General features: G+C 46.8%; 1 protein-coding gene across 1 annotated transcript in view; it reads left to right on the forward strand.

The window, feature by feature from the left end:
• LOC144824482 (uncharacterized) overlaps positions 1–27,829 on the forward strand; it is a 695,244-nt gene that overhangs the window by 529,538 nt on the left and 137,877 nt on the right. Inside the window, exon 13 of the mRNA XM_078683566.1 lies at positions 9,578–9,649. Within this exon, the coding sequence (XP_078539692.1) occupies positions 9,578–9,649 (72 nt within the window). The remainder of the gene's footprint in view (positions 1–9,577; positions 9,650–27,829) is intronic.

Raw genomic sequence — 27,829 nt, forward strand, 5'->3', positions numbered from 1 at the left:
TGCGCTTAGCACGGGCTGCAGAAAGAACTAAAAGAAGATCAGTGAATTTTAGAAACAAAATAATAACTCCACATGGCTTGGACGAGGTAGAGTCTCTTGGGCCCAGTCTATGAGCTCTCTGAATGGAGAGAGAGGTGGAAGCAGGCATATCCAAAAGCTTAGGAAGAAAGGAGGTGAAAAATGCAACAGGGTCACCCCCTTCCAAAGATTCCGGAAGTCCGTAAATACGAAGGTTGTTCCTTCTATTTCTATTTTCCAAATCCTCAGTGTGTTGACGCAAAGCTAAGACTGACTTTTCCAACAAAGAGATGCGCTGAGCATGAGATGGAAGTTCCACTACCTGTTGTTCAACAGAAGAAATTCTACTATCCATAGAAGACCACTTCTCCTTCAAAATCTGCATATCATTATTGGTATTTTCAATGAAAGGGCGCAACGCGCGAATCCCCTCCAGAATAAGTTCCATAGAAATAGAAGATGCCGACTTGTCCAGAGATGGAGGGTCATTCTTGGGGCGCTTCGAAGATACAGCAGTAGAGGATGAGGACTTGGAAGGGGTCATCTGTGCCGAAGAGGAACGATTGGAGTTAACACCCGCCATTGGAAATGCAGGAGGAGACGCACCGGAGGAAGGTGAGGAAGTCGTACACTGTGAAGACTTCAAGGAAGGAAAAATTAAATTAGGTTTACGCAACTTGCCCATAGAAGTGGAAGTAGAAAATGGCATAAAGGGCAATAGCCACAGTAGGAGGGAACTGAAGGAGGCAAGGCTACGAATGGCATAAAAGAGAAAAACTAAGCCACCTCTGAATGGAATACAGCAGAGCCATAAGGGGGGAAAATGGCAACAAAAGTGAATTCTGAATACTGCATTGTGAATATTATGAAGTATGATGGCGCCAATCCATTAGCGTGGAGGAGAAGAGAATTCAAATATGGCTTGATACATAAAGAGGTAGGCAATGAAGATATTAAAATGAGGCAGCAGAATCACCAAGTCACAGCAGGGACTTCACAGAGCAGGTGGTTTGACACATGAAAAGGCAGGCGAAAAGGCAAGCGTCAAAGATATTGAAATGAAGCAGCAATATCACCAAGTCACAGCAGGGACTTCATAACGCAGTTGGCTGGATACATAAAGAGGCAGGTACTGAAGATATTGAAAGGAAGCAGCAGTATCATCAAGTCACAGCAGGGAATCCATAAAGCAGGTGGCTGGACATATAAGGAAGCAGGCATTGAAAATATTGAGAGGAGGCAGCACAATCACCAAGTTACAGCAGGGGTTCCATAAAGCTGTGGAAAAGTCAGCAAGGCATCGTAATAGGTCAAAAATCATAACAGGAGGCAGGGAAAGCTGAAAGTTGCAGGTTTAAAATGGCGGCAATAAGCATCTGAGGAGAGGCATTGTGATTAAAAGCAAGATGACAGGCTTACCACTTTAACGAAATAATGCAGAAGAGTGCAAAGGGGTCCCAGCGCTGTATCAGTAAACTGCCAGGGAGGCGTCAGGAGAAGCGCGGGGCCAGCAGATAAAAATGCTCTGATGACGACGCAGCTTTCCAGTCAGCCGCGGGTAGAACTGAAATGGCGGCCGCACGGAGCTCCTGTGACGCTCAGAGGACAAAGGCACATAGTAATGCAAGGACTGCAGCGCTGACACCCAAATCGGCACAGGATCTGCTCCGGGAGTTCCGACGCCGTTACACCGCGTTTGCAGGAAAATTGCTGGAGGAAAGGTGCAGGAAGGGATAGTAGGTCATCCCCGTGTGGCGGAGCACCAAACATAAGCGGCCATCTTGAGTGGAGCCGAGACCACGCCCCCAAAGCCATGTTTTAATGTTTTTCCTGAAGGCCATCAAAGTAGTACTTTGTTTCAAGGCCAGGGGTAATTTGTTCCAGATGGTTGAGGCTCCAGTGATGAAACTACGACCACCCTATCGTGCTTTCCTGATCCTACAGGTCTTGACTAGCACTTTATTTGCCGACCTTAGCTGTCTACTAGGAGTGTATCGTTGAAAGTGTTGTTGGAGAAAGGATGGACCTAATCCATTCACTGCCTTATACACCATACACAACGATTTAAACATAATCCGCTTGCGTACCGGGAGCCAGTGCAATTTTCTCAGTTCCTGTGCAACCGGTGCAAACTTGGGCAAACCAGTGATTAATTGAACAGCTGCATTTTGCAGGGTCTGTAGTTTATTGAGTAGACCTTGCTGGGCTTGCAAAAACAGACTGTTGCAGTAATCAAGGCGGGACAGCACAAGTGCTGTCACCACCGTTTTCCTGCTACTGTCTGATAAAAAAAAGGGAGAACTTTCCTGATGGTTTTCATAATCCAATGAATGGAAGATGTTAAAGCATTGACCTGTGGTTTAAAAGAGAGCTGGCTGTCCATAAAAACTCCTAGGTTCTTTACTTTCGTTGCTGGAATGGGTGGGGTGCCCATATCAGGGGGCCACCATTTGGGACTCCAGAAGCTAATATCAGCACCGAAAAGAAGAACCTCAGTTTTAGAGGAGTTCAATATAAGACAATTACCCGCCATCCATGAGCTCACTGCCGACATAAAGTCCTGGAACCTAGCCGCTATTCCTTCTTCTCTCCCCGGGAGCAGAGATACCACAATTGGTGTATCATCTGCGTAGGATGTTAAGTCAAATCCAAATGACCGAATCACCGGGCCGAGGGAAGAAACGTAAATATTAAATAAGGTGGGGCTGAGGGAGGAGGCCTGAGGGACCCACCCTGGGAGTTTAAAAGGTCTATATTCAAAATCTCCCAAAGCCACCACCTGGACCCTATCGGCTAGGAAGGACTTCAGTAAGCTTAGGGCTGTCCCCTGAATTCCGCAGCCTTCTAAACGATCCACCAAAATGCTATGATGGACCGTATCGAAGGCCGCGGAAAGATCGAGGAGAACCAGAGCTGCCCGTCCTCCTGCATCCAGCGCCTTCCTGATCTCTTCCGTGGACTTGATCAGGGCAGTCTCGGTGCTGTGGCCTTCCCTAAACCCGTGTTGGGCTAAATCCAAACACTGAGAAGATCTGAGAAAGTCGCATAGCTGTACATTCATGACTTTCTCAATGAGTTTGGCCGGAAGTGGTAACCTGGCTATGGGCCGAAAGCTATTAGGGTCTGAGATGTCGAGTGCTGGTTTTTTAAACAGTGGGGCAATCGAGACTCGTTTCCAGCAAGTTGGATATTCTCCGATGACAAACATCTGATTGAATACCTCCGTCAGAATACATGAGATGGGGATAGCTGCCAATTTTGCCACTGAAGCTGGGCATGGATTTTGAGGCGAACCTGATTTCGATGCCTGAAGCAAATTTTTTATCTCATCCGAATTCACAGGACAAAAACGGCGAATATCGCCGTGTGTGATTTTTCCGAAGTGGTCCTGAGAGTCCCTTCAAGGAGAGACAGCCCCACTTGATGTTCCAATTCTGAGAAAATCAGTTCCACTTTGTTTAAAAAGAACTTGGCGAGGGTCTCACAAAGTTCAAAGCTTGAGGGAATAGTCGCTGATTTGGGGGTAACCAAACTGGCAACTGTGTCAAAAAGTTCTCTGGTAGAATTTTTGGCTCCCTCAATCCGATCAGAAACGTAAGTACTTTTAGCCTTCCTGATCATTTCTTTGTAGATCCTTTGACTGGCTTTAAGTTTAATTTTATCTACCTGCAGGTAGTCTGAGCGCCAGGCGCGTTCTCGTTTTTTACAGATCACTTTATGGTCTCGTAGCTCCTGAGTAAACCAAGGAGCAGATGGTATAGTACGAGTAGGGTGACAGAGTTTGGGCTGAGCTAAAATAGTACATGCTTAGTCTATCCAGTCTGTGTACTTTCCAGCGGCTTCATTAACATCAGTAGGTAGTGTAAATATAGAGGATGTTAGCTGATCCTCCAGCGCCCTTCCATCAAGCTCTTTCCAAGGTCTATATAACTTGGCAGACTTCCTGTCCTGCCTGGCCCTGACCTGCTGGGGCTTTTGAATGTTAAAAAGCACCACTGAGTGATCTGACCAGGCCATGGATTCTGTATGGATAAAATGTAAGTCTAAATTGTTTGTAAAAATACCATCTAAGGTATGCCCTATTGTATGTGTGGCTCCCCTTACCACCTGAGTGAGGGCTGCCTGCTGCATTGCTTCAGTCAGACATTGCTTCGGTCAGAGCTAAAGTGTCCGGATCTGAGCCTCCTTCTAAATGAAAATTAAAATCTCCTAAAATGGTAAATGACTTAGTGCATAGGGCTTCCTCCAACAAGGTGCCCACCTCATCGAGGAACAGAGATCTCGATCCGGGTGGTCTATATATAAGGCAGCCCTTAAAGGTGTAGTGATTAGATAAAGAAAGCTTAAATCCCAGTGCCTCATAAGTCTGTGAGGACGCCGCCTGAAATGATCCCTGGATAGAAGCATGATAGATAATAGCAAGCCACCCCCTCTTTTACCTGCTCGGTCCAACACACGGCTATGATAGCCTGCTGGTGTTGCATTGACTAGATCCGGTCCTGATGCCGCATCTACCATCAGCCCAGACACCAACATGTCCGTCCTCTGTTAAAATCCCTCCACTGGCTCCCTGTTTCTGAGCGCTGCAAGTTCAAACTGGGCTGCATTATTTTTAAGTCCCTTGCAGGCACAGGCCCCTCTTTTATTTCTTCACTACTGCACTCATATGTTCCCTCCCGCAATCTTCGCTCCTCCCATCTGGCCTTACTTCGGGCCCCGACCTTTAAACGCAAAAAACTGGGAGGACTAAGGTTCTCATTCCTTGCCCCGGCTTTCTGGAATGCTCTCCCGTTAGGTCTAAGACTAGCCTCTCCCTACACCCATTTTAGGTCCCTTCTTAAAACCCACTTGTTTTGTAATGACTACAATTAACGCTTCTCGCCCCACGGATTGTCTGTTTCCTTTTGCTTTAGCGCCAAGAAACCGCTGGGTGTAAGTTGCGCTCTATACATTTTTTTACATTACATTACATCAGTCCAGGTCTCTGTAATAAATGCAATTTTGGCCTTTTTATCCAGAATCAATTCAGCTTATTCTGTGCTATGTTTAACCAGGGACCTGGCAATGATAAGTATACATTTGAATGTATTCTCCTCCCTATCCTCCTTAAAACAGTGGGACCTAATGAGTCCCTTAATAGGAGTGCATGTAATGACAGGTAGGCAAGAACGGCATGCTGGGCAGATAATAGGTCCAGTTGGCATTTTCTTGTCTGGTTTTATACAAGAGCAGTCGTCCTGCACCCTTCCCCTTAGATTCAGCAGCAACTCACGGCTGTTAACTCTCCTAGACTGATGATGTGGGAATAAATGACCAGGGGTCCTGGCACTTGGCGCTGTACTGGCGCGGACGGGCGCAGACGGGCTTGCCTTCGGCGCGCCGCCGGCGCGCCCGCTGCGCGGAAGGGTATGTAGGGTCATTTATAGGAGGGGAGGGAGGGTGGAAGACAGCCAGCAGCTAGAACACTGCCCTTGGTGTCCACCCAAGATGGCGTCCACCCCTGTCTCCAACCGCGTAAGCACGTAGTCTGCTACACGAGGAGCGGGGTTCGAGATGGGGCAGATTTGGCCTTAGCAGCAAGTAAGTTTGTTTATTTAAAATGGGCAAATAAAAGTCAGACAAAATCGTAGCAAAACGTTTTTAAAAAAAATCAAGAGCAGTACCTATCCCCCGGCTTCCGCCTCAGGGGAAATGAATCTAGGCGCCGCCGAAAATGCGCGATTTAAGTAGCCAGGAGGGGGAAGACAGCCAGCAGCTAGAACGCTGTCCTTGGTGTCCACCCAAGATGGCGTCCACCCCTGCCACCAACCGCGTAAGCACGTAGTCTGCTACGCGAGGAGCGGCAGTTCGAGATGGGGCAGATTTGGCCTTAGCAGCAAGTAAGTTTGTTTTTTAAAATGGGCAAATAAAAGTCAGACAAAATCGTAGCAAAATGTTTTTTTTTTAAATCAAGAGCAGTACCTATCCCCCGGCTTCCGCCTCAGGGGAAATGTCACACTGGATGAGAAAGGTGGGGTATGGATGACATTAGTTCTACTTCGAAGGTAGGACGTGATCCAGTCTAGAGCAGTTCCCTCTATGCCGGCTTCATGGAGTCTTTGTTTCAGAGTGTCATGGTCAACCGTGTCAGAGGCAGCTGAGAGGTCCAAGAGGAGTAGCGCCGCAACCCCGTTGCGGTCAACTTTATTCTTTAGGTCATCCCAGATGGCAAGGAGGGCAGATTCAGTGCCTCTTCCCAGACGGAATGCTGTTTGGAAGTCTGAAAGTATCTCATTCTCTTCAATGAATTGTGACATCTGGGCGAACGCTGTTCTTCCTATCAGTTTGCCCAGGAACGGTCCATTTGTAATGGGTCTGTAGTTGTCAGGGTTCAGCGCGTCCAAGTGTGTTTTCTTCAGTATAGGGCGTATGTATGACTTTTTGAGTTCTTCTGGAAATATTCCAGTAGTTAAGGAATCGTTGATGATTCTTCTTACTGGAGTGGCAGCAGAGGTTGTTAAAAGAATTGTCTTGCAGGACAGGGGTCAGAAGTGCTCCCGGCAGGCCTGCTTGCTTTGACCAGGTCCATAAATGTATCATGTGAGATGTGTTGGAAGGAACAGAGAGGCTTGATTAGAACATTCTTGGATTGTTGTTTTGTACAAGGGTTAGTGCTGGTGCTTTGTTTCTGTTTTAAGTACGATTCCAACGTGTCTGCTTTGTCCGAGTAATGATTTGCCACTTTGTCTGTGAAATCTTGAGTAACAGGATGAGTTCCTTCTAGGCAATTTGGTTTGCGAAATTCATTGAGTATTTTATAGAATTCTTTATTTGCACATTTAGCGTTTTGAATTCTGTCTGAATAGTACCTTTTCTTAGCTTTTTTGATAGCAGACTTGTATAATCTGTTAATGTTCTGTAGGTGAAGTTTGTCTTGTTTGGCGTTTGTTTTGAGCCAGGTACGTTGCAGCTTTCTAATTTGTTGTTTTATGTCTTTTATTTCAAGGTCTCCCTACGTGCTATGGCTTGTGCTTGCATTTATTCTAATGATCAAACTCGGGATTGGGCACCGATTTAATGACCATCTTGGATTTAATAGTGAGTGTATTAGACTGGTGACTGGTGAATTCAAATCAACTAACATTGCCATTCCCAACCGTCGAACTGCCCCCCCATCCCATTCCGCTGCTGCTTGCAGAGTGCCTGTTGCCCCATGAGCTAGAACTCACTCACAGATGAGTGTATGGAGCCTTCTCATCTCCGACATTCCACCCCCCTTAACGTCAGTATTCCTTCATGTCCTCTGGACATCTTTTGTCAATCTAACTGTCAGCATGCTGTCATGCTATCTTTCTCATGTTTTCCAGGAGACATATAATCTCTGGGTCCTTCAGAGGTTGTCCCTCCTGTGGTGACCTTGCCACCTACAGTTTCCAGCTCTGACAGATCCACTATGATACTAATGATCTGTTATTTATATAGCACCTTTATCCAAAGCTTTTACCATAGAACATTATTATACACTGTTATTATTACCAAGTAAAAATGGTACATACTTTACTGACCTCGGAAGGATGAATAACTGAGTTGGCCATGTCGGTATTTGAAAACTCCCAGATCACACACAGACCTCAACAGCTAATTTACAAATTAGGTCCAAGACCCAATGTCCCTCAGTAGACTTTGATCCTGTCCAGCTTGTTTGCTTGTGTTGGCATAACTTTGAGTGTTTTTGGAAAACCACTTAAATCCTGTTTGATGCAATTGGGTGCTTTCATCTGCATTTTCAAGTTTATACCAACGATGTAGGAATACATGTGCTTTTTTGGGAGGTTACAAGTAGACCACTAACACTTTGTCATGTTACTTACTTTATCTGCCTTCAGTGAGTAGCTAAAGATTTGATATTCTAAAAGTGAGATGGAGTGAGTCTGCTCAAATAAAAGTGAGAGTTTAAGATGGAGTGACAATCTTTCACTATGCAGGAGGGCTTCTGATGAGTGAGCAATGATCAATAGAGGGAATAATGAGCTTTCACTGATTAATAAAAAGTCTCAACCCACCACTGAGAAGGAGAGGGCCAGGTGACCTTGTGGTAAATAAATAATTAATTACCGGTACTATTTTTGAATATATTAATAATAACAGATAGCTCAATAAATAAGAGGCAGGATCCGAGGAATCTGAGTCGAACGGGCTTTATTCAGGCATAAGGGAAGGGACAGGATCGGGACGGCCTGAAATAGAATGGCATAGAAGGCAGCTGCAACGTTTCATCAACAGTACAAGGTATATATAGTAAAACATCACAATTACATTACATACAGTAGGCGTAACTAGTGACAAGCGTAAGATAAGAACACATGGGCGTGAAAAGAAGGCGTGCACAGGGCGTGCACGTAGACATGTGATGAGAACGTCACAGAAGTGTCATAAAATGGGCGGATACATAGAGGGGGCTACCTGAGCAGCTGGAACCTTTAACCTAGTGGTGCGCGCAAACGGGCCATGACGTGTATCTGGGGAGAGCTGGGGGCTCTGACTCTTGCACTAGAAGAGGAGACTAAAGTCTGGGAGGTCAAGACGACATGTACCTATAGCATATCTGGTATCTCGTGTTTGGAGTACATGTTGATAGAATCTAAAAGTTATCAGGGCAAAGGCTACTTGACACTAAGACTGGTGCATACATATATTCTACATGTATTGCGTGTGCTATGAATCTTCCATGAATATTAATACAGTAATTCTCTTGCATGGAGACAGAAAGACTAGACTATAACTGAAGCTGTTTATGTGGTTCAGTAGCTTAGGAATGTGAAGACGGAGAGCTGAACTGATAACTAAAGGCATAACATATTCTTGGCAGACAGGCAGGCAGAGCCAGGCCGGGCACCGCGCTGCGCGGCAGGAAGTAAGTGAAGGGTCAGGGATGCAGGTGGGGGCTGCATCGCTCCTCGGAGTGGGTTCAGAAGACTGGAGCTTGAATCTGGTGTCCGGGCCCTTTCGAGGCCTAGAAACGGGGACAATTCAATGAATTAACGTGCAAAATGTAAAACGTTGGCAACATAGGCCTAATACTCGTTGCTTTCACAGGAACTGGAAACTAGCATATTAACGTTGGACACAACTATAATTGCGTCTTTAATCGATCATAGGGGGATATATGCGTATCGATCATGCACATATAACATAGGATGGGGAACACGTAGGCACATATAACAAGGCAAAATTCAATTTTCCTCAACCTAACTCTTATGATGAATGCATGAATCTACTACTGAGCTATGGCAAGTCTAACACTGATCCCAGTTGGATGACATGATCTTAGCTTTTGTAAATTATGTTTTGATTGTCTGTGGAATAGCAGTGTGTTAAGTAATTTAACAGTGAGAGAACGAACGTAGTTTTCTCTAGCATAAATCCATGGAGGTGCAGACAAACTGAGGCTGAAGGGGGATCTGATGTTTTGGGTGAGGACGGCTGATGATTGTAAATAAAAGGAAAAGCTGAAGGTTTCAAGAGAGAGCAACCAGCCCAAAGTTCTATAATGCAATCTGAATCCCTTTACTATCCTTAGGTAACTTATTTGCCAAAAGCCTCTTACGAGAATGAAGTTCAAAAGATGAATGCTCAGTTTGAAGAGATGAAGGTGAGTAGTGCAATCATGTTAACAAGAATATGTTATAATGTAAGAGAACTGAGTGTCTTTGCGGGGTCCCACTCAAAGTGCTCTCAACCTCTTCCAAGCTCATACTGGTTTTTTTTTAATGCTTGATGTATCTTGACTATGTGCTAATCAGTTTGTACAGATTGTAAATCCATTTGCCACAGTTTGTGTTGCAAAATTAATCTCTTTTGATCATCATTTCTATTTTCTGAAGCTAAATGAATCACACTAAAATGCGTTTTGACTCAGCAGTATATAAACGGTATCAGAAGAATTTACTATTACAGGAAGAGAATATTAAGCGAACACAGATGCATATCTCAAACTGAAAGCAGCTCAATGTATAAAGATCTCCTTAAATTAAATTATACGGCTTCTTTAACTCTTTGTTGTTCATTAGATCCATCCTTCCTAAGGTGACACTGGCTTAGTATTACAGGAATGTATGTACAAAATGTTAGACATATGTTAGTGTCTAAGTCACAAGTAAAGTACACGGGACAGAACACAATGTTAAAGGGGGTATTGATAGGAATGGGCTAGAATGTTTTGGAAGGTATTCTGCAAGGGGACTGAGCCAAGAATCGTGATTGGGGAAGACAGCAGTGAATAGTAAGGAATTGGCTGCTTGATGCATTTATTATTTAAAGCATACTTATAGGTGGTAGCTATTCACGCACCGACTGCCTAAAAAAGGATTTTCTCTGGTATTTACATGCCCACCAGATAAATTATTTACTAAATGTCTGTGGCCATGCAAATAGCAAAGAAGCTTCAATGTGTACCTGGCCGCTGGCTCAATAGTAAACATTATGCACTGTTTGGGCAGCAGGCCATGCAAATGGTAAAAAAATATAACTATTTACCTGGCCTCTGGCTAAATGTTATGTTATGTTATGTTACGTGGATTTGTACTGCGCACAGCTGCCCCAGCTAAGGGGCGTCCTGGCGCATGGCAAGGTAACACGCAACAGCCACAAGAAACACAACAGCTAAAAAGAAGGAACCAGATTAAAATAAGAGAGTTTTAATAGCCTTACGGAAAGAAAAAAGATCCTCCAACAACCGAATCCCCACCGGAAGGGAATTCCACAGTTCGGCTGCTTTAATCCGGAAGGAACGACCACCAACACGGCACAGCTTGTATCTGGGAGTGATAGTGAGAGCTTGGCCCAGAGATCTCAGATGCCGAGTGGGGACATACCAAGACAGGAGGTCCATAAGAATTTGAGGAGCCGTACCATTTAGGATCTTGAAGGCTAAACACAGTACCTTGAATTGGATTCTAGCCCTGACTGGCAACCAGTGCAACGCTTTCAAAGTACTGGAAACAGGGCAGGATCTAGGAATACCAACAATTGCTCTAGCGGCGGCATTCTGCACCTGCTGGAGGCGGGTGACTTCGGCCAGGTTAGCGCCCACCAGGAGAGAGCTGGCATAATCCAGGCGCGATATAACAGTCGCCTGTATTACCAGCTGCCGGGTGCGGGGGTTGAAGAACTTCAGGACTGGACGCAGAGCCCGGAGGATTCCAAAGCAGCGGGCAGCCGTTTTCTTCGTATGCCACACAAAACTGAGAGTGGGATCCATTCACACTCCCAAGTTTCTCAATTCCGTCACCGGAAGAGGGGCCGACCCAAGCTCCGAAGGCCACCACCTATCCCCCCAGAGATCCGCCCTTCTACCGATGATCATGATCTCGGTTTTCTTCGCGTTGAGCTGGAGACAGTTGGCCTTCATCCAGCTTGCCACCGCCCTAAGTCCACTCTGAAACCTGGGTGCATCCTGGTCCGCATCCCCGCTGATCGTAACCGCTAGCTGGGTGTCATCGGCATATGACACCATGGTCATACCCCACTGCCTGACAACCTCAGCCAGCGGTCTCACGTATAGATTAAACAACGTGGGGCTCAGCGAGGATCCCTGCGGCACTCCCTGTTTCAGAGGATGGAACTTGGACTGGAACGGTGGCACCGCAACGCTGAAGAAGCGACCATCGAGGAAGGACCGGAACCACTGAAGGGCGGATCCCCCCACTCCTATCTCCTCCAGGCGATGCAACAGGATAGGATGAGAGACAGTATCAAAGGCGGCGCTTAGATCTAATAGTACAAGCGCCGCCGTCTGTCCTGCATCCATCACTGTGCGAAGATGTTCAGCCATGGTGAGAAGGGCGGTCTCCGTGCTGTGTCCAGCACGGAACCCGTTCTGGGTGGGGTCTAAGATGTTAGCTCGAGTGAGGTGGTCGGAGAGAACCTTGTTAACATGGGCCTCCACGACTTTGGTCGGCCAGGGGAGCAGGGAAATAGGCCGATAGCTTTCCGGCTTTTCCGGGTCCAAGGAGGGTTTCTTTAAAATAGGAGAAACCACAGCCCGCTTCCAACTTGCTGGAACCGTACCCGAGGCCAGCGAGATGTTAATCAGGGAGAGTACCGAAGTACGACCCATAAACAGCTGGTCTCTAAAAAGGGCTGGCTTAAGCGGATCGGCGGGCGACCCGGATTTCACCTGCTGAGTCAAGATGTCAAATCCCTCAGTTGTCAACGGGGGCAACACATGCAGCAGAGAATCTCCAGAGATGTTACATAGAGTACGGTGGCGTCACTAGGGGGGTGCGGGGGGTGCGGACCGCACCGGGTGTCACCCCATCTGGGGGGGTGACACCAATCTACACTGACGAGTCTACCTGCGTCCTGTTTTAGTGAAGGGTTTGGGTTTGCATTGTTCTGTGGTGAAAGTCGAAACGAAATCGAAGCCAAACCAAACCCAGTTACGCATATACCAGGCAGGCAGGCAGGCAATGGTATCGTTGACTTGCAGTTTGGTTTCACTGACAGTTGCCCAGCAGTTTGGGTCCCAGGGCCGTCAATCTTATCCCTACTACCAATGAGGTGACGGCCCTGGGACAGCCCCTGCGCTCTGTGCGCAGTGCGCAACTGCACCTGCTGCGCCTGCTCTTAGCCTCTGACTCATCACGGCGGTCACGCATCCGCCAGCGCCAGGGAGAGTGCGTACTGTGCGTCGTGAAAATAAACTTAAAAAGAACTACGACGACACCGGTCCGAGCCGAGGCGAGTCCGACTCCGGCACTATCTTCTCTCCCCTTCAAATTTGAACGGTGAGAGACTGCTGACTGTCACTAGTAGTAGAGACAGTAGAGAATAGTATAATTTTGATGTATAATATACTGTATATCATTATCATAAATACTGACGTATTAGTAAAGCAGTGCAGTGGCACACAAATGAAAACACGGCCCTGGGGGCCCTCTTCGGCGGGTGCAAGCTGGCTTTCTAAATTCTTCCTATGCCCCACACATGCCCTTTTCGTCGAGGTAGCCTGCCCCTGCCCAGCCCATCCCCCACCCTCCAGCGCTTCCAGGGCCTTTATTGCATTGCCAAAAATGGCAAACATTGCAAAATTGCTGCATTATATCGCAAAGCGTGCGGCCGGTTTCGAGGATTTCTAACCCTCAAAGGCAGCAGGGAATCGATGGGTTTTTAATGAGCTGCTGCGGGCCTGTTAAGCTCTTGGCCGGGGAAAGGTTGCTTTGTTCTTTGAAGCCAGCGGACTGTATGCAGGTGTGTTAATAGAGATAGAGATTCAATCTTTGAATATTATGTGACAGGCACTGTTGCAATCATGTGCAGGCCTCGAGTGGGAACCTAACATTTCATGTCTTTTTTGGATATACCAACTTAGGCCAAGAGCTCTGCCTGTTCCTTATGCTGTTCACCCTCGCCAGCGTCTCGCAGGAGATCTGCAATGCTTGACTGCAATTTTCTTTGCTCACAAGGCAACTCTATAGCAGCCTAGCTCATCTGAGGGTGCATGGTTTCCTATTTTTCGGTATCTTGCACAGTCTTCAGTTTTCCAGTGAACCAGTTCCAAATTTCAGCTTGCTCCTCACTACAGGGTCACCTGTTGCTCGCACTCTTGTTTCTACAAATCCAGGTAAGACAGATGGAGTAAGAGAGAGAGGGAGACAGAGGGAGCTACAGGGAGTAAGACAGAGAGAGAGGGAGCTAGACAGAGAGAGGGGGCTAGAGGGAGTAAGACAGAAAGAGAGGGAGCTAGAGGGAGCAAGACAAAGAGAGGGAGCTAGAGGAAGTAAGACATAGAGAGAGGGAGCTAGATGGAGAAAGACAGAGAGAGGGAGCTAGAATGAGAAAGACAGAGAGAGAGGGAGCTAGAGTGAGAAAGACAGAGAGAGGGGGAGCTAGAGGGAGTAAGACAGAGAGAGGGAGCTAGAGAGAGCAAGACAGAGAGAGAGGGAGCTAGAGGGAGCAAGACAGAGAGGGAGCTAGACAGAGAGAGGGAGCTAGAGGGAGTAAGAGAGAGAGGGAGCTAGAGGGAGCAAGACAGAGAGAGGGGGCTAGAGGGAGTAAGATAGAGAGAGAGGGAGCAAGACAGAGAGAGGGAGCTAGAGGGAGTAAGAGAGAGAGGGAGCTAGAGGAAGCAAGACAGAGAGAGGGAGCTAGACAGAGAGAGGGAGCTAGAGGGAGTAAGAGAGAGAGGGAGCAAGACAGAGAGAGGGAGCTAGAGGGAGTAAGAGAGAGAGGGAGCAAGACAGAGAGAGGGAGCTAGAGGGAGTAAGAGAGAGAGGGAGCTAGAGGGAGCAAGACAGAGAGAGGAAGCAAGACAGAGAGAGGGAGCTAGAGGGAGTAAGAGAGAGAGGGAGCTAGAGGGAGCAAGACAGAGAGAGGGAGCAAGACAGAGAGAGGGAGCTAGAGGGAGTAAGATAGAGAGAGAGGGAGCAAGACAGAGAGAGGGAGCTAGAGGGAGTAAGAGAGAGAGGGAGCTTAAGGGAGCAAGACAGAGAGAGGGAGCTAGAGGGAGTAAGATAGAGAGAGAGGGAGCTAGAGGGAGTAAGATAGAGAGAGAGGGAGCTATAGGGAATAAGAGAGAGAGGGAGCTAGAGGGAGCAAGACAGAGAGAGGGAGCGAGAGGGAGTAAGACAGAGAGAGAGAGGGAGCTAGACAGAGAGGGAGCTAGAGGGAGTAAGACAGGGAGAGAGGGAGCTATAGGGAATAAGAGAGAGAGGGAGCTAGAGGGAGCAAGACAGAGAGAGAGGGAGCAAGACAGAGAGAGGGAGCTAGAGGGAGTAAGATAGAGAGAGAGGGAGCAAGACAGAGAGAGGGATCTACAGGGAGTAAGAGAGAGAGGGAGCTAGAGGGAGCAAGACAGAGAGAGGGAGTGAGAGGGAGTAAGACAGAGAGAGGGAGCTAGACAGAGAGAGGGAGCTAGACGGAGTAAGACAGAGAGAGAGGGAGCAAGACAGAGAGAGGGAGCTAGAGGGAGTAAGATAGAGAGAGAGGGAGCTATAGGGAATAAGAGAGAGAGGGAGCTAGAGGGAGCAAGACAGAGAGAGGGAGCGAGAGGGAGTAAGACAGAGAGAGAGGGAGCTAGACAGAGAGGGAGCTTGAGGGAGTAAGACAGAGAGAGGGAGCTAGAGGGAGCTAGACAGAGAGAGGGAGCTAGACAGAGAGAGGGAGCTAGAGGGAGCTAGACAGAGAGAGGGAGCGAGAGGGAGTAAGACAGAGAGAAAGGGAGCTAGACAGAGAGAGGGAGCTAGAGGGAGTAAGATAGAGAGAGAGGGAGCTATAGGGAATAAGAGAGAGAGGGAGCTAGAGAGAGCAAGACAGAGAGAGGGAGCGAGAGGGAGTAAGACAGAGAGAGAGAGGGAGCTAGACAGAGAGGTAGCTAGAGGGAGTAAGACAGAGAGAGAGGGAGCAAGACAGAGAGAGGGAGCTAGAGGGAGTAAGATAGAGAGAGAGGGAGCTATAGGGAATAAGAGAGAGAGGGAGCTAGAGGGAGCAAGACAGAGAGAGGGAGCGAGAGGGAGTAAGACAGAGAGAGAGAGGGAGCTAGACAGAGAGAGGGAGCTAGAGGGAGTAAGACAGAGAGAGGGAGCTAGAGGGAGCTAGACAGAGAGAGGGAGCTAGAGGGAGCTAGACAGAGAGAGGGAGCTAGAGGGAGTAAGACAGAGAGAGAGGGAGCTAGAGGGAGCTAGACAGAGAGAGGGAGCTAGAGGGAGTAAGACAGAGAGAGAGGGAGACAGAGGGAGCTAGAGGGAGCAAGACAGAGAGAGGGAGCAAGACAGAGAGAGGGAGCTAGACAGAGAGAGGGAGCTAGAGGGAGCTAGACAGAGAGAGGGAGATAGAGGGAGCTAGACAGAGAGAGGGAGCTAGAGGGAGTAAGACAGAGAGAGAGGGAGCTAGAGGGAGCCAGACAGAGAGAGGGAGCTAGAGGGAGTAAGACAGAGAGAGAGGGAGACAGAGGGAGCTAGAGGGAGCAAGACAGAGAGAGGGAGCAAGACAGAGATAGGGAGCTAGACAGAGAGAGGGAGCTAGAGGGAGCTAGACAGAGAGAGGGAGTTAGAGGGAGCTAGACAGAGAGAGGGAGCTGGAGGGAGTAAGACAGAGAGGGAGCTAGAGGGAGCTAGACAGAGAGAGAGAGCTAGAGGGAGTAAGACAGAGCTAGAGGGAGACAGAGGGAGCTAGAGGGAGCAAGATAGAGAGAGGGAGCTACACAGAGAGAGGGAGCTAGAGGAAGTAAGATAGAGAGAGAGAATGCTAGAGGGAGGAAGAGAGAGAGGGAACTAGAGGGAGTAAGACAGAGAGAGAGGGAGCTAGAAGGAGTAAGAGAGGGAGAGAGGGAGCTAGAGGGAGCAAGACAGATAGAGGGAGCTAGAGGGAGTAAGACAGAGGGAGAGGGAGCTAGAGGGAGTAAGACAGAGAGAGAGAGAGGGAGCTAGAGGGAGTAAGACAGAGAGAGAGGGAGACAGAGGGAGCTAGAGGGAGTAAGACAGAGAGAGGAGCTAGAGGGAGCTAGACAGAGAGAGGGAGCTAGAGGGAGTAAGACAGTACCTAGCGCGGTACATTTCCGACAGAGGTGGTCCATGCGGTAAGTCGTGAGGGGGTGACACCATGAGTTACCCGCACCGGGTGACACCAACCCCAGTGACGCCACTGATAGAGTACCTGCCGGTGGCCTAGTATCAGGGAATGTCAAGTAGATGTTCTGAACTTTTTCTAAAAAGAACAGGGCAAGGGCCTCACAATGCGCCGTGGAACTCGTTATAGTTGCCGAGGCCCGCTTTGCCACAAGGTCCTTTACCACTTTGAAGATGGTTTTTGATGGGTTAGGGCTATTTCCGAACTCCGCAGCATAGAAAGCTGCCCGGGCCCGGCATATAGCACGATGGTAAATTTTAACGGCAGCGAGGTAGATGACCTTCTTCCCGCTGTCGTACACCTTCCGCCATTCCCTCTCTGCTCGCCTACAACTACCCTTGAGTGCACGTAATGCACTATCATACCAAGGGCTTGACTCCCGGGAACTAATTTTCCTAGTCGAGATGGGAATCAGGGAGTCAAGTGCCTTAGTGATCCACGAGCAGAACCGATCGTAGCCTGCATCTACATCCTCCAGAGGTCCCAACGGCGCTGCAGCGAGGGCTCTATGAAGGTCCTCAAGTCTCAATTTACTCCAATGCCGTGTGGAGACCATCCTTGCGGGAGCGGAAGGAGAAATTCCCGGCACGGGGACATCGATGGCCACTAAAGAGTGGTCCGTCCAGCCGAGCGGAGTTACGGCCGTAACTGTGGCCTCTGTCAAGTTCGTAAAGAACGGATCTAACGTATGGCCGCCTACATGTGTGGGATGCCGCACTATTTGATGGAGTTGAAGAGCCTCCAGATCGGCTAGAATACAGCACACCGTAGGGATATTCTGATTGTCAAAATGCAGATTAAGGTCCCCCAAGATAGAGAAATTGGCACACCCCACCGCCAGCGAACTAACAACATCAGGGAAGGCAGCCCTAAATGCCACCTCACTTCACGGTGGGCGATAAACTACCATCCCTGAAAGGTAAAACTGAGGGTTAACCAAAATTTTAAAGACAGCACTCTCGCAGCCTGCGATGTTAAGGACAGACCAACAACAAGAGAGACTAGATCTCACTGCGAGAGCGATGCCCCCTCCCCTAGTCGATCGATTCAGGGTGAAAACCGAAAAATCAGAGGGAAATGCCAGATTAATAATGGCCGTATCAAACATAGGGGGATATTCTCAAGAACGTGTGATAAACATCGCAAAATTAGCTTAACGCAACTTTGCACATCGCAGTTTATTGGGACAAAATAACACAGTTTTAACTTTGTATTCCCAACCCGGTGGCACCATGTGATAGTAGCAGGATAAGGTGCCAAATGACCACGTAAAAATCAACGCCCGATGCTGAAAAAATGGCAAACACGAACGCAAAAAAGTTGCGATGATCCAAATCGCGATACAAAAATTAATGACAACCAGCGAGAGGCCTGCAATTCCCACGCGTCATGTGGGAAAATGCACTATAAAAGCAACAAAAAAAACACACCAAAACCAAATCAAACTGCGTAGCACCATGGATGCACCTGGACCGAGTGCAGAGGACAACTCGAGCCCCATGGAGGATAAGCCAGGAACCCTGTGTTCGGGGAAGGGCAAGGAGAAGAGGAAGAGGAAGACGGGGTTCAGTCCGTAGGATGACCGGATCATCGTCCCGAAGGTGTTAGGACATTACCAACAACTGCTCGTCATCTCCACTGCAACATTAGCAACACAAACGGAAATATGGCAGTCCATCGTCAACAAGATGAATGCAGTCGGAGTGTTGAGGAGGTCAATGGAGGAGGTCACGAGGCGCTGGCATGAAAGCCAAACCAAACAGAAACTCGCTGCCAACAGGAAGGTCGCAAAGGCGACTGGAGGTGGGAGTCCTGCACCACAGGAGGAGCTGGATGAGCTAGAGGAAATGGTGGCCACAGTCATCAGTGTGGAGACAAGAAAAAGGAGTCGGGAGCCCAGACACAGCTTGACATGACCTGACCCAACAGCAACAGGGTGAGTAAAAACTAGGGACAGTGGGGATGGAGGGAGATGGGCACAATGGCACTGCACACCCACAATGAATGTGGAACATGTCCCTGATAGTGAGAAAAGAAAGATCCCCTTGGGTAAATTATATTACGGAGTAGAACCTGTTCTCATATACCACACATACTTATATAGTCTTCTCATTATCCACACACACCAAGATTGGACCATATATAATAGGGAAATCAACTTCAACACTTTATGTAAAAAAATATAGCACATATATTTATTGTTTGCATAACAAAATTTCACATTAAAAAGCCCATCAATCCATACATTTGATAACACAAAAATGTATAAAAGCACAATACATTAAAAAGATTAATCACAGTAAGCATGAAAACATATAAAGAGTGAAACAACCAATAGCTAGACAGAAAAAATCGGTCTTAACAGTTTACACCTCCCTCATAACATAATATCACAGGCATGGAAATATGCAATCTGTAATTAGCTCTCTTTCACCAATGCCCGATGGACGGATTGTGTATCAAAATATAGCGTTGACACATTTCGATGGGAAATACTTTATAAATCCATCTTTCTCAAGACTCGTAAACGTTTTCATGCAGTCATCTACAATGAGATACAGTCATTGTTATTTCTGTACTCTGAAGAAACATATTTCAATACATCTACATAATAGATAGCAATACCAAAATACATAAGAAAAAAGGATATTTTACATTTCTCAATCCATTCAGTAAAGGGCTATAAATAATGTAAAAAGATATCCTTTGTCCTATTCATCTCCACCCCCACATTTGGTTGAAGTTATCTTGGAGTAGCAAAACATAAGACATGATACAAGGAGCTGTTGGTACTCATATCCCTACTAAACTTCCCTTTAGATATGGCACAATCTTTCCACATACTTATATCAAACATTCAATTGGCATTAAACACTTCACTCCTCTCTATGTTATCAACTTCCACTTTCTTGCTCAACATTCTATATATCCACACTTATGGATCTAATATCATGTCTCACCTGCTTCAATAAGCGAGACTTCCCTGCTTGCACTCTCTCCTCATCTGTGCGTTAACGGTATCACTAAAATCCACGACTTGGTGGGAACGCCCCTGTATTAAAACTGTGGGCAGGAAAAATCAACAAAAACTTATTTACTGACTATTAGCTCACTGTAGTCCCTCTTTTAGGTGGGCTCAACTAAATTCAAAAATACCTCACCTTTCAACTTAATATAACAGGAATCACAATTGGCATAATCTAATCCAAATTCAGAGACGGAATTTATCTGTATGTTCCCCTATAGATGGAAATTGAACATATTTTATAGATGTGTCCTAATGTATATACCCTCTCCTATCATCAAATAAATATACTTATTACCTTTAGCCAGAAAATGCTCGCAGTGCGATGACCGCCTTTATCCCTTTATTAGTCACTCCAAGCCACTTATTAATTTCTTGGAGACGAATACCCTCTCTCCGTCCCTTTTATAATTAGGGTCAGATATCCTGTAAGAAGGGCAAATTCAAGGCTAATAATCATCGTGCCAAATTTGCAGGTATATCAATGTTAGCTTCACCTACAACTAGTTTCCTTCTCTCCCTGCTGTATTTACATAATATCCCCCCGCTCTGCATATTTTCTTACCTCAATGGTGGGCTGCTCGGACCAACGATTCTCACCCTCCGGTCATTTGGCGTGTTATGATCTACTCGATTGCTCTACGTTTTTATATCCTTTCTTCTGTCCATTAACACTCCTGAAAGCATTCACCGCAATCCGTGCGAGTAGCCTATTATTTCCGGGTCGGTCCCTGATACCCTTAGCACACTGCAGCACACATAGGAACACCAAGTAGGGCCCGACTACAATGTGCACAATGGGGCCCCCCTCCCTACCACCAATCACACAACCTACCCATGCACATGTGATGAATCCAGCAAAGCAGCGGCTCTGTGAGCCACACTGACAATACAAGTGACACTGCATGACCGATAGGGTGGCTGCAGCCAAAATACAGGACATGGTGCACGACATGACACTGAGGTGGACCACACCCTCAAAGTAGCAGGTCACACTCTGATGCATCCACATGCACATACAACCCCTGACGTTAACAACACATCTGCAGACAAACAATGCACAAGCATACAAAAACCATCCAAGAGCACAAATGACCCAAGTCGTCCACACCTCAGCACCCGAAAAGCACACAAGTCAAAGGCACCCTGCCTCAAAGGGATAAGGGACCGCTAAATCAGAGCTGCAGGGGCGACTCACCCACAATGCAGCACACACACATAGCAATCACAGCACATCAACATTGTCGATAATGTGTTACAAAGTGCGACACTTACACCACATTGTTCATGACTCTTCCAAATAGTTGTTTGGAGACAAATTTGATTGTGATATTTTTTGTGGACTTTCAAAGGTGAATGAATGATTCTGCTTTTCTGTAATCACATGAATGTTGATTGTTATAACTGTGCGACATTAGGCGAATGAGTTTGTTCATGATTTTGTGATGTTGATGTGCAGTATCTTGGTACAGGGAAGGTGGGGGTGCGTAGAAGGAGTAAATGCACCAATCAGCCATAGAACCTCAGTTGGATAAAACGATTAAATTCCGAAAGACAAAAGAAGAAGAGTTATTTGAAGAGCTTTCCCAGCAGAACTATAGTCGAGAATTTAGAAAGAGTATTGAAGATAAGAAAGACCAGATTCTAGAGAAGGTAAGAGTAGAAGCAGATAATATATAAAGAGAGAACAATAGAAGACTCGAGGAGTTAGAATCTAATCTATGTGTAATTGCAGGTACAATCCTCTGGAAGTAGGTCTAATAAAACTATGAAGATACACTAAAAGAAGAGTAGGACTAGCCTCAGGAGAAATTAGGTAAGAATAGACAGCATCAGTGAGTAAGAATAGACTTAGAGAGAGAATAGGAACAGGAGTAATTGTTTGTTTATTTTGGTGCATTAGGACTTCAAGGCTTCAGCCTTTTCAACTGAAAGATACAAGAGAAGCAGAAGAATAGATCCTGAGCAGTCTCTTCTTGTTTGTTATTTTATCCAATTTCCCCATTCCCCTTCATAGAGTTCTTGGGGGTTCAGAGTCCACAACTGACCCCGGAGTATTCTTGAGGTGGAGTTGGGAATCAAGCATTATTCCAGCTCCCGTGCAAGTCGTGGTAAGAGTTCACTTTTAGTCTCTGACAGTAGGTCCAGTTCTTCTCACCCAGGCAAAAGGGCAGCAGACAGAAGGTCAGCACAGCAAGGCAGCAGCATAACAAGGCAGGGGTCGAGCTGAGTGTCAATCCTTCAGCAACACAGCAGTCCTTCTTCCTGGCTCTCTGAAGTTGGAGAGAAGCATCTAGAGGTTTCCATTTGAAGTCCCCAGGCTTCCTGCCTTCCCAGTCCTGGCTCCAGACTAACTACAGGGCACAGCTTGTTCAAGTGTAAGTGGAACTGTGACCAGATCCTCCCTCCCACCCTGCTAGTGATGGCCCATCCAGGCACACCTACACTCCCTTCAGGTTGTGGCTGCCTAGGAGAAATACACAATGCTCAACTTTCAGATACACCCAGTCATGTGACCTAGGTACATTCAATAGACACTGAATGGCTAAGGTAGAAAAATCAGACTTCATATCAGTAAGGATTTTTCATTACAATTCCAAAGACACCAACCACGAACTGGGAAACTGCTCCGATTTGAAAATTATGCCTTATTAAAAGTAATACAGTAACTCCATTGCTAGTCAATTGGAGAGGTGGGCCTTGCAGTAGTGAAGAATGAATTTAAGAGTTTTTCACTACCAGGACATGTAAAATGTAAATGGCCTTTCAAGGGCCTACCCTTGGGGTGACATATGTATAAAAAGTGAAGGTTTGGGCCTGGCATAAGGGTTTATTTTGCCAATCTAAAATGTCAGTTTAAAAACTGCACACACTGGCTGCAATGCAGGCCTGAGACATACTTAAACGGCTACTTAAGTGAGTGGCACAATCAGTGCTGCAGGCCATTTGTATCATTTAATTTACAGGCCCTGGGCACATGTAGGGCCACTTTACTAGGGACTTACAGGTAAATTAAATATGCCATTTAGGTATAAGCCAATGTGATTGTGTTTTAAGGAGTGAGCACATGTACTTTTGCATTGGTTAGCAGTTTAAAGTGTGCAGTGTCCTAAGGCCAGCAAAAACGAGATCAGCAAAAATGAAGGTGGAAGGTAAAACGTTATGGGCAAATACCTGCCTAAGGCTGACAGGTCTAACACACAGTGAAATGAAATGAAATGAAAATAAAATTTATAAAGCGCTACAGTTGCCCTGAGGCGTCCAGGCGCTGTGACTACACAGAGGTACCTTCAGAGGAACAGGAGGTTTGAGTAGCTAAAATAAAAAAGTTTTAAGCTGTTTCCGGAAGCTAGTTAAGTTGGAGTTACATCTCAACTGCAAAGGGAGGGTGTTCCACAATTTTGACACATTATACGAGAACGAACGTCCACCTGCTCTGGCTCTAGAGATTCTAGGCATCTTGGCCAATGATGCAGTCGCAGATCAAAGTACCTTGTTGGGCAAGTAAGGGGAAATCAGGGAGCGGTTGATTTCTGGGCCCGTTTTCCAGAGGGTCTGATGAGCAATGCATAAAGCTTTGAACTTCACTCTGTCCCTGACAGGCAACCAGTGCAGAGTTCTTAGGCCATTTTTTATTGAAGTTCTTCGTGGGACTCTCAGTAGCGCACGGGCAGCACAGTTTTGAGTGCTCTGGAGTTTTTTCAAGGTATAGTCTGGTGCCCCGAGATAGAGGGCATTGTTAAAATCCAGACGGGATTGGACAAGGCCCTGTATGATTATTTGTCTGGCCTCAAATGGAAGAAGGGGGAGAATTTTTTTAATCACCCTAAGGAGACCAAAGCATGTGGCCGACACCTTGGTGGCCTGTGTATTGAGGCTCAACGACTTATCTAACCATACCCCCAGACTTTTGATGTTATCTCGGGGGGCAGGAGCCGCCCCCATGCTCGCGGGCCATAATAGCTCCATAGTAGAGGGGGCTGCCGGCCCCAGGAGCATGAGCTCGGTCTTATCGCCGTTGAGCTTCAGGCATGAGCTCATCATCCAACTCCTTACTTCCTCCAGGCACGCCGCTAGATTGGGCGGTGATTGGAGGCCACTCTTCTGCGCAAGGGAGACCACCAGCTGGGTGTCGTCCGCATAGGAGATGATGTTAATCCCATGCGGACGAACAATCCCAGCCAGCGGCCTCATATATGCATTGAAGAGCGTGGGGCTCAAGGATGGCCCCTGCGGAACTCCACACCCCAGAGGCCTGCTAGATGACACGGATGTGCCGTCAAAGACCTGGAAGGTTCTGTCCGATAGAAAAGACTCTAACCAGACCAGGTCTTCTCCGGCCACTCCTAGGTCGGTGAGACGGTTCATCAGAATTTTATGATGTACCGTGTCAAACGCGGCGCTCAGATCGAGGAGGATCACTGCCACTGATCCCCCCCGATCCAAGATCCGTCTCGCCTCCTCAGTCACAGCCAATAGAGCGGTCTCTGTCCCATGTTTTGGGCGAAAGCCCGTCTGTGAAGCATCGAGGAGATGGTTTTCCTCGAGGAACTTCGTCAGAATGGTATTGACGTACTTCTCCAGGATCTTTGATGCCCATGGGAGCAGAGAGATCGGGCGGTAGTTGCTAGGATTAGCTGGGTCGAGGGAAGGTTTTTTTACCAGGGCCCGTACCATTGCATGCTTCCATGTCGCAGGTACCATCCCACTCGAAATGGAAGAGTTCAATAATTCCAGAAGAGTAGGGAAAATGGTTTTACTAGCCAACCCCAGCGAGCCCGGGGGAGCAGGGTCGCACAGTGAGCCGGATTTTATTTTTTGTGCCAGAGACTCCAATGTTTCCAAGTTCAGCAATGGAAAGGACTCCAGCTTATTGTGAGAGGGGGTTACCGTGTCCAATGCTGAGTCAGAGCATTGTGGGGGTGAATCAATGGCTGGATCAGGGAAGGAGAGATAGATTTTATTAACCTTCTGAAAAAAGAAATCAGCCAACACGTCGCATTTAGAAGGGGAACTACCATTATCTGCGGCGGGCAGGGGAGCTTACTATACGATATATTTCTTTCGGTTTTGACTTGGTCGTTATTATTTTATCATTATAGTAGGCTGCTTGTGAGGTTTTTATTGCCAATTTATAGTTCCTAATGGCTTCCCTGTAGGTGGCTTTATCAGAAGGATTGTAAGTCATACGCCATTTCCTCTCTTGTCTCTTGCAGGAGCGCTTTTGGTCCCTAAGATCTTCCGTGTACCACGGTGCTGATTTACTCTGCCTCTTTGACCCAGATAGATGTAAAGGGAGAACCAGGTCAAGAGAGGCAGTGATCCACTCATTGTATTTATTATTGTTTGCCGTCGGGTCATGGGAAAGTATCGGTCTAGTGGTGCTAAGAGCCTTCGTCCAATTGTCTATGGAAATTTTGGACCAATTTCGGGTTTTCCAGGATGTAAAGAAGGAAGGAGGGGGTTTACTGGTGGTCCAGGTGAAGGCTATCAGGAAGTGATCCGACCATGGAAGGCTACTAATAGTGCCCACTTTAAGTTGGTCACTGTTACTAAAGATCGGATCCAAAAGATGACCTTTTTCAAGCGTAGAGGAGGGAACTAATTGCTCAAGTTGGATGGCAGCTAGACTTGACATCATCTCTAGTGCCGTGGGGTCCAACAGATTGTCAAAATGGATATTAAAATCTCCCAGTACAGTGAAATTAGAGGGAGAGACAATCAATTGGGATGCCACCGACAAAAGGGAGGTGTTAAATTGTCCGATAGCTCCAGGAGGACGATAGATAAGAATACCAGTAAAGCTGGTATTAGGAGTAAACTCGATCGCAAAAGAAAAACTTTCGCAGTCTTCAATCTCCTCCGTCAGGCTGCGGCAGACATAACTCTCCTTGTAAATGATCGCAAGACCGCCGCCTCTGCCCAGCGGTCGATCAGCACGTGCTATCTGGTATCCCGGAATAATGGCCTGTGCCAAATCCGGCTGGGAATCTTGATTTAACCAAGTCTCGGTCAGAAAGATCACATCCGGCGAATACTCATCTAAGAGCAAGGACATTTCTAAGCAATGTTTCACTAGAGACCTGCAATTAAGCAGAAGCATGGAGTAATCCTTTACCTCAGATCTGACAGTAGTAGTGGTAATTAGCTCTGATTTGCAGTGCGTGCCGCAGCGAGGAATCTCCAGGGGATGTCTAGGAAGGCCACATTTGGATGAGACCGGTGGGCGCAGCTGATGTAAACGGATAGAACTGTATACGCGCCTCATTCCCCCAGAACGACCAGGGGACATGGCCCCTGGGCCCGGCCAGGCGCGGACGGGCGCAGACGGGCTTGCCTTGGGCGCGCCTTCGGCGCGCATTCGTCGTGTCCGCTGCGCTCGTCCACTGCGCGTTCGGTGGAAACACATGATTTATAGTGTAGAAGGAGAGGGGGCGTGGCCTCGGCGCTCGCCAAGTGGCGCCAGGGGGTGAAGTTTGATCGGTCTCCTCCCGCAGCAGCGTTAAATCGACTGCGCGGGGAACCGGGATCAGCTGGTAAGTGAGTTTTAAAAGCACAGAGTACAAGTGCAAAACAAACAGTTTCAGTGATATTTTAAAAAGACCATCTGGTCACACTCCCGGCTTCCGCCTCAGGAGGTTTCAATGTAGCAGCCCAGTTTCAGTCATATGGAGACTTTACAATCAAGAGCTGCTCTTCTTCCTTTAGTACCTTTAGTATTAGGTTTCACTGAACTGGCAGAGGAAAAATCCCTAAATCCAGCCCATGACTTATTAAAAAATAAAAGTCTTCAGAGCAAAATCCAATGTTTATTCGTAAGAGCTTAAACTTGACTCTAAGATAGTCTCTGCAGTCCATCAAAAATATCCTTCCATGCCAGAGACATCAGTACCTCCCAAAAGAGAGAACAAAAAGATGGCTGCAGTGGGCATGAAAATGTGTGGTTCTGCAGCTCACATAACAACACTTCTTGGGAGATATAAAAGGTCTCTGTTGGAATCTTTGGATTCCTTTGCAAAAGGCCTGTGGTAGACAGAAAAAAGTATTTCTGAGAAATTCTAAATGAAAGTCAATCAAGTGATAAGTGCAGTAATTGATGCCACAGATGTGGTAGCAACTAATTTTTGCCATGGCATTGCACTGAGATTTGCATCATGGCTTCTCTAAAGCCTTATGCTCAACTAAAGATAGCAAACTTTCTGTTTTCAGTTTCCATCCTCTTTGGTCCTGAAGCAGATGAGGAAATGGAAAGGATGAAAAAGGACTCTGAGACTCTTAACAGCTGAAGGCCTAGAAGAAAAGAACCAATCTTATGGTTCCCAATTTTGCCAGCGACACCATTCAATTTACTGCTCACAATCACAGGGACATCAGTCACAAACAGTCAATCCCAGTTTTCTCGAAGATTAACTCATTGTAGACATCAACTGCCATAGCAATCGTATAGAGACTTCACTGTGGGGAAATCTTGCTCCCCAAAGAAACAAAGAGTTAAACACTTGATCTGCAATGTTCACCACTCCAGTGGGAGAGAGTGTAACAAAACATGTGGCAGAGTAAGGAAAAATCACAATCCCTTGATTCGACCAAAAAGAGCCACACAACATTGACTACACCAGCTTCAACTGTACGTATCATCACTTCTCCAATCACCAGCAATAGAACTGGTTGCTCTTTCACAAAGAGAAACAGGAATCTATTTAAGATATTTTTTGTTCCTACGAAATGTCCCAAACAAATATTCTGTTTCATATTAAACCTGAGATAAGCCAGTAAGTACATCCAATGACAAATATGCAGGATGTTAGCACTACATGAAGTGTATCCGCAGCTCATGAAAGGAGGCTGGATGTGATCTATGGATCTTCAGAATGCTAATTTCCACATTCCAGTTGCAATTAAACTCAGAAAAAGTCTCAGATTTCTTGCTGGCAAAGCCCACTACCAGTACAAAGTCCTACCATTTGCATTTGGATTCAGGTCACCCCCAAAAACATTGTCAAAATGCATGGCAGTTTTTCGGCTCATAAAGACTCACAAAGCGTACCAAGCACAGAAGGATAAGCATGAATTAAGAAATATCAACCACATCGCTTGTTCAGAGCTTGAACTATCCGGAACATCTCTCAGTACCATCAAAGGAGAAATCGTCGTAGAAAATAGTGTATTCTATCTTTCAAA

The sequence above is a fragment of the Lissotriton helveticus genome, chromosome 3_1, assembly GCF_964261635.1.
Source record: "Lissotriton helveticus chromosome 3_1, aLisHel1.1, whole genome shotgun sequence".
Lineage (NCBI taxonomy): Eukaryota > Metazoa > Chordata > Amphibia > Caudata > Salamandridae > Lissotriton > Lissotriton helveticus.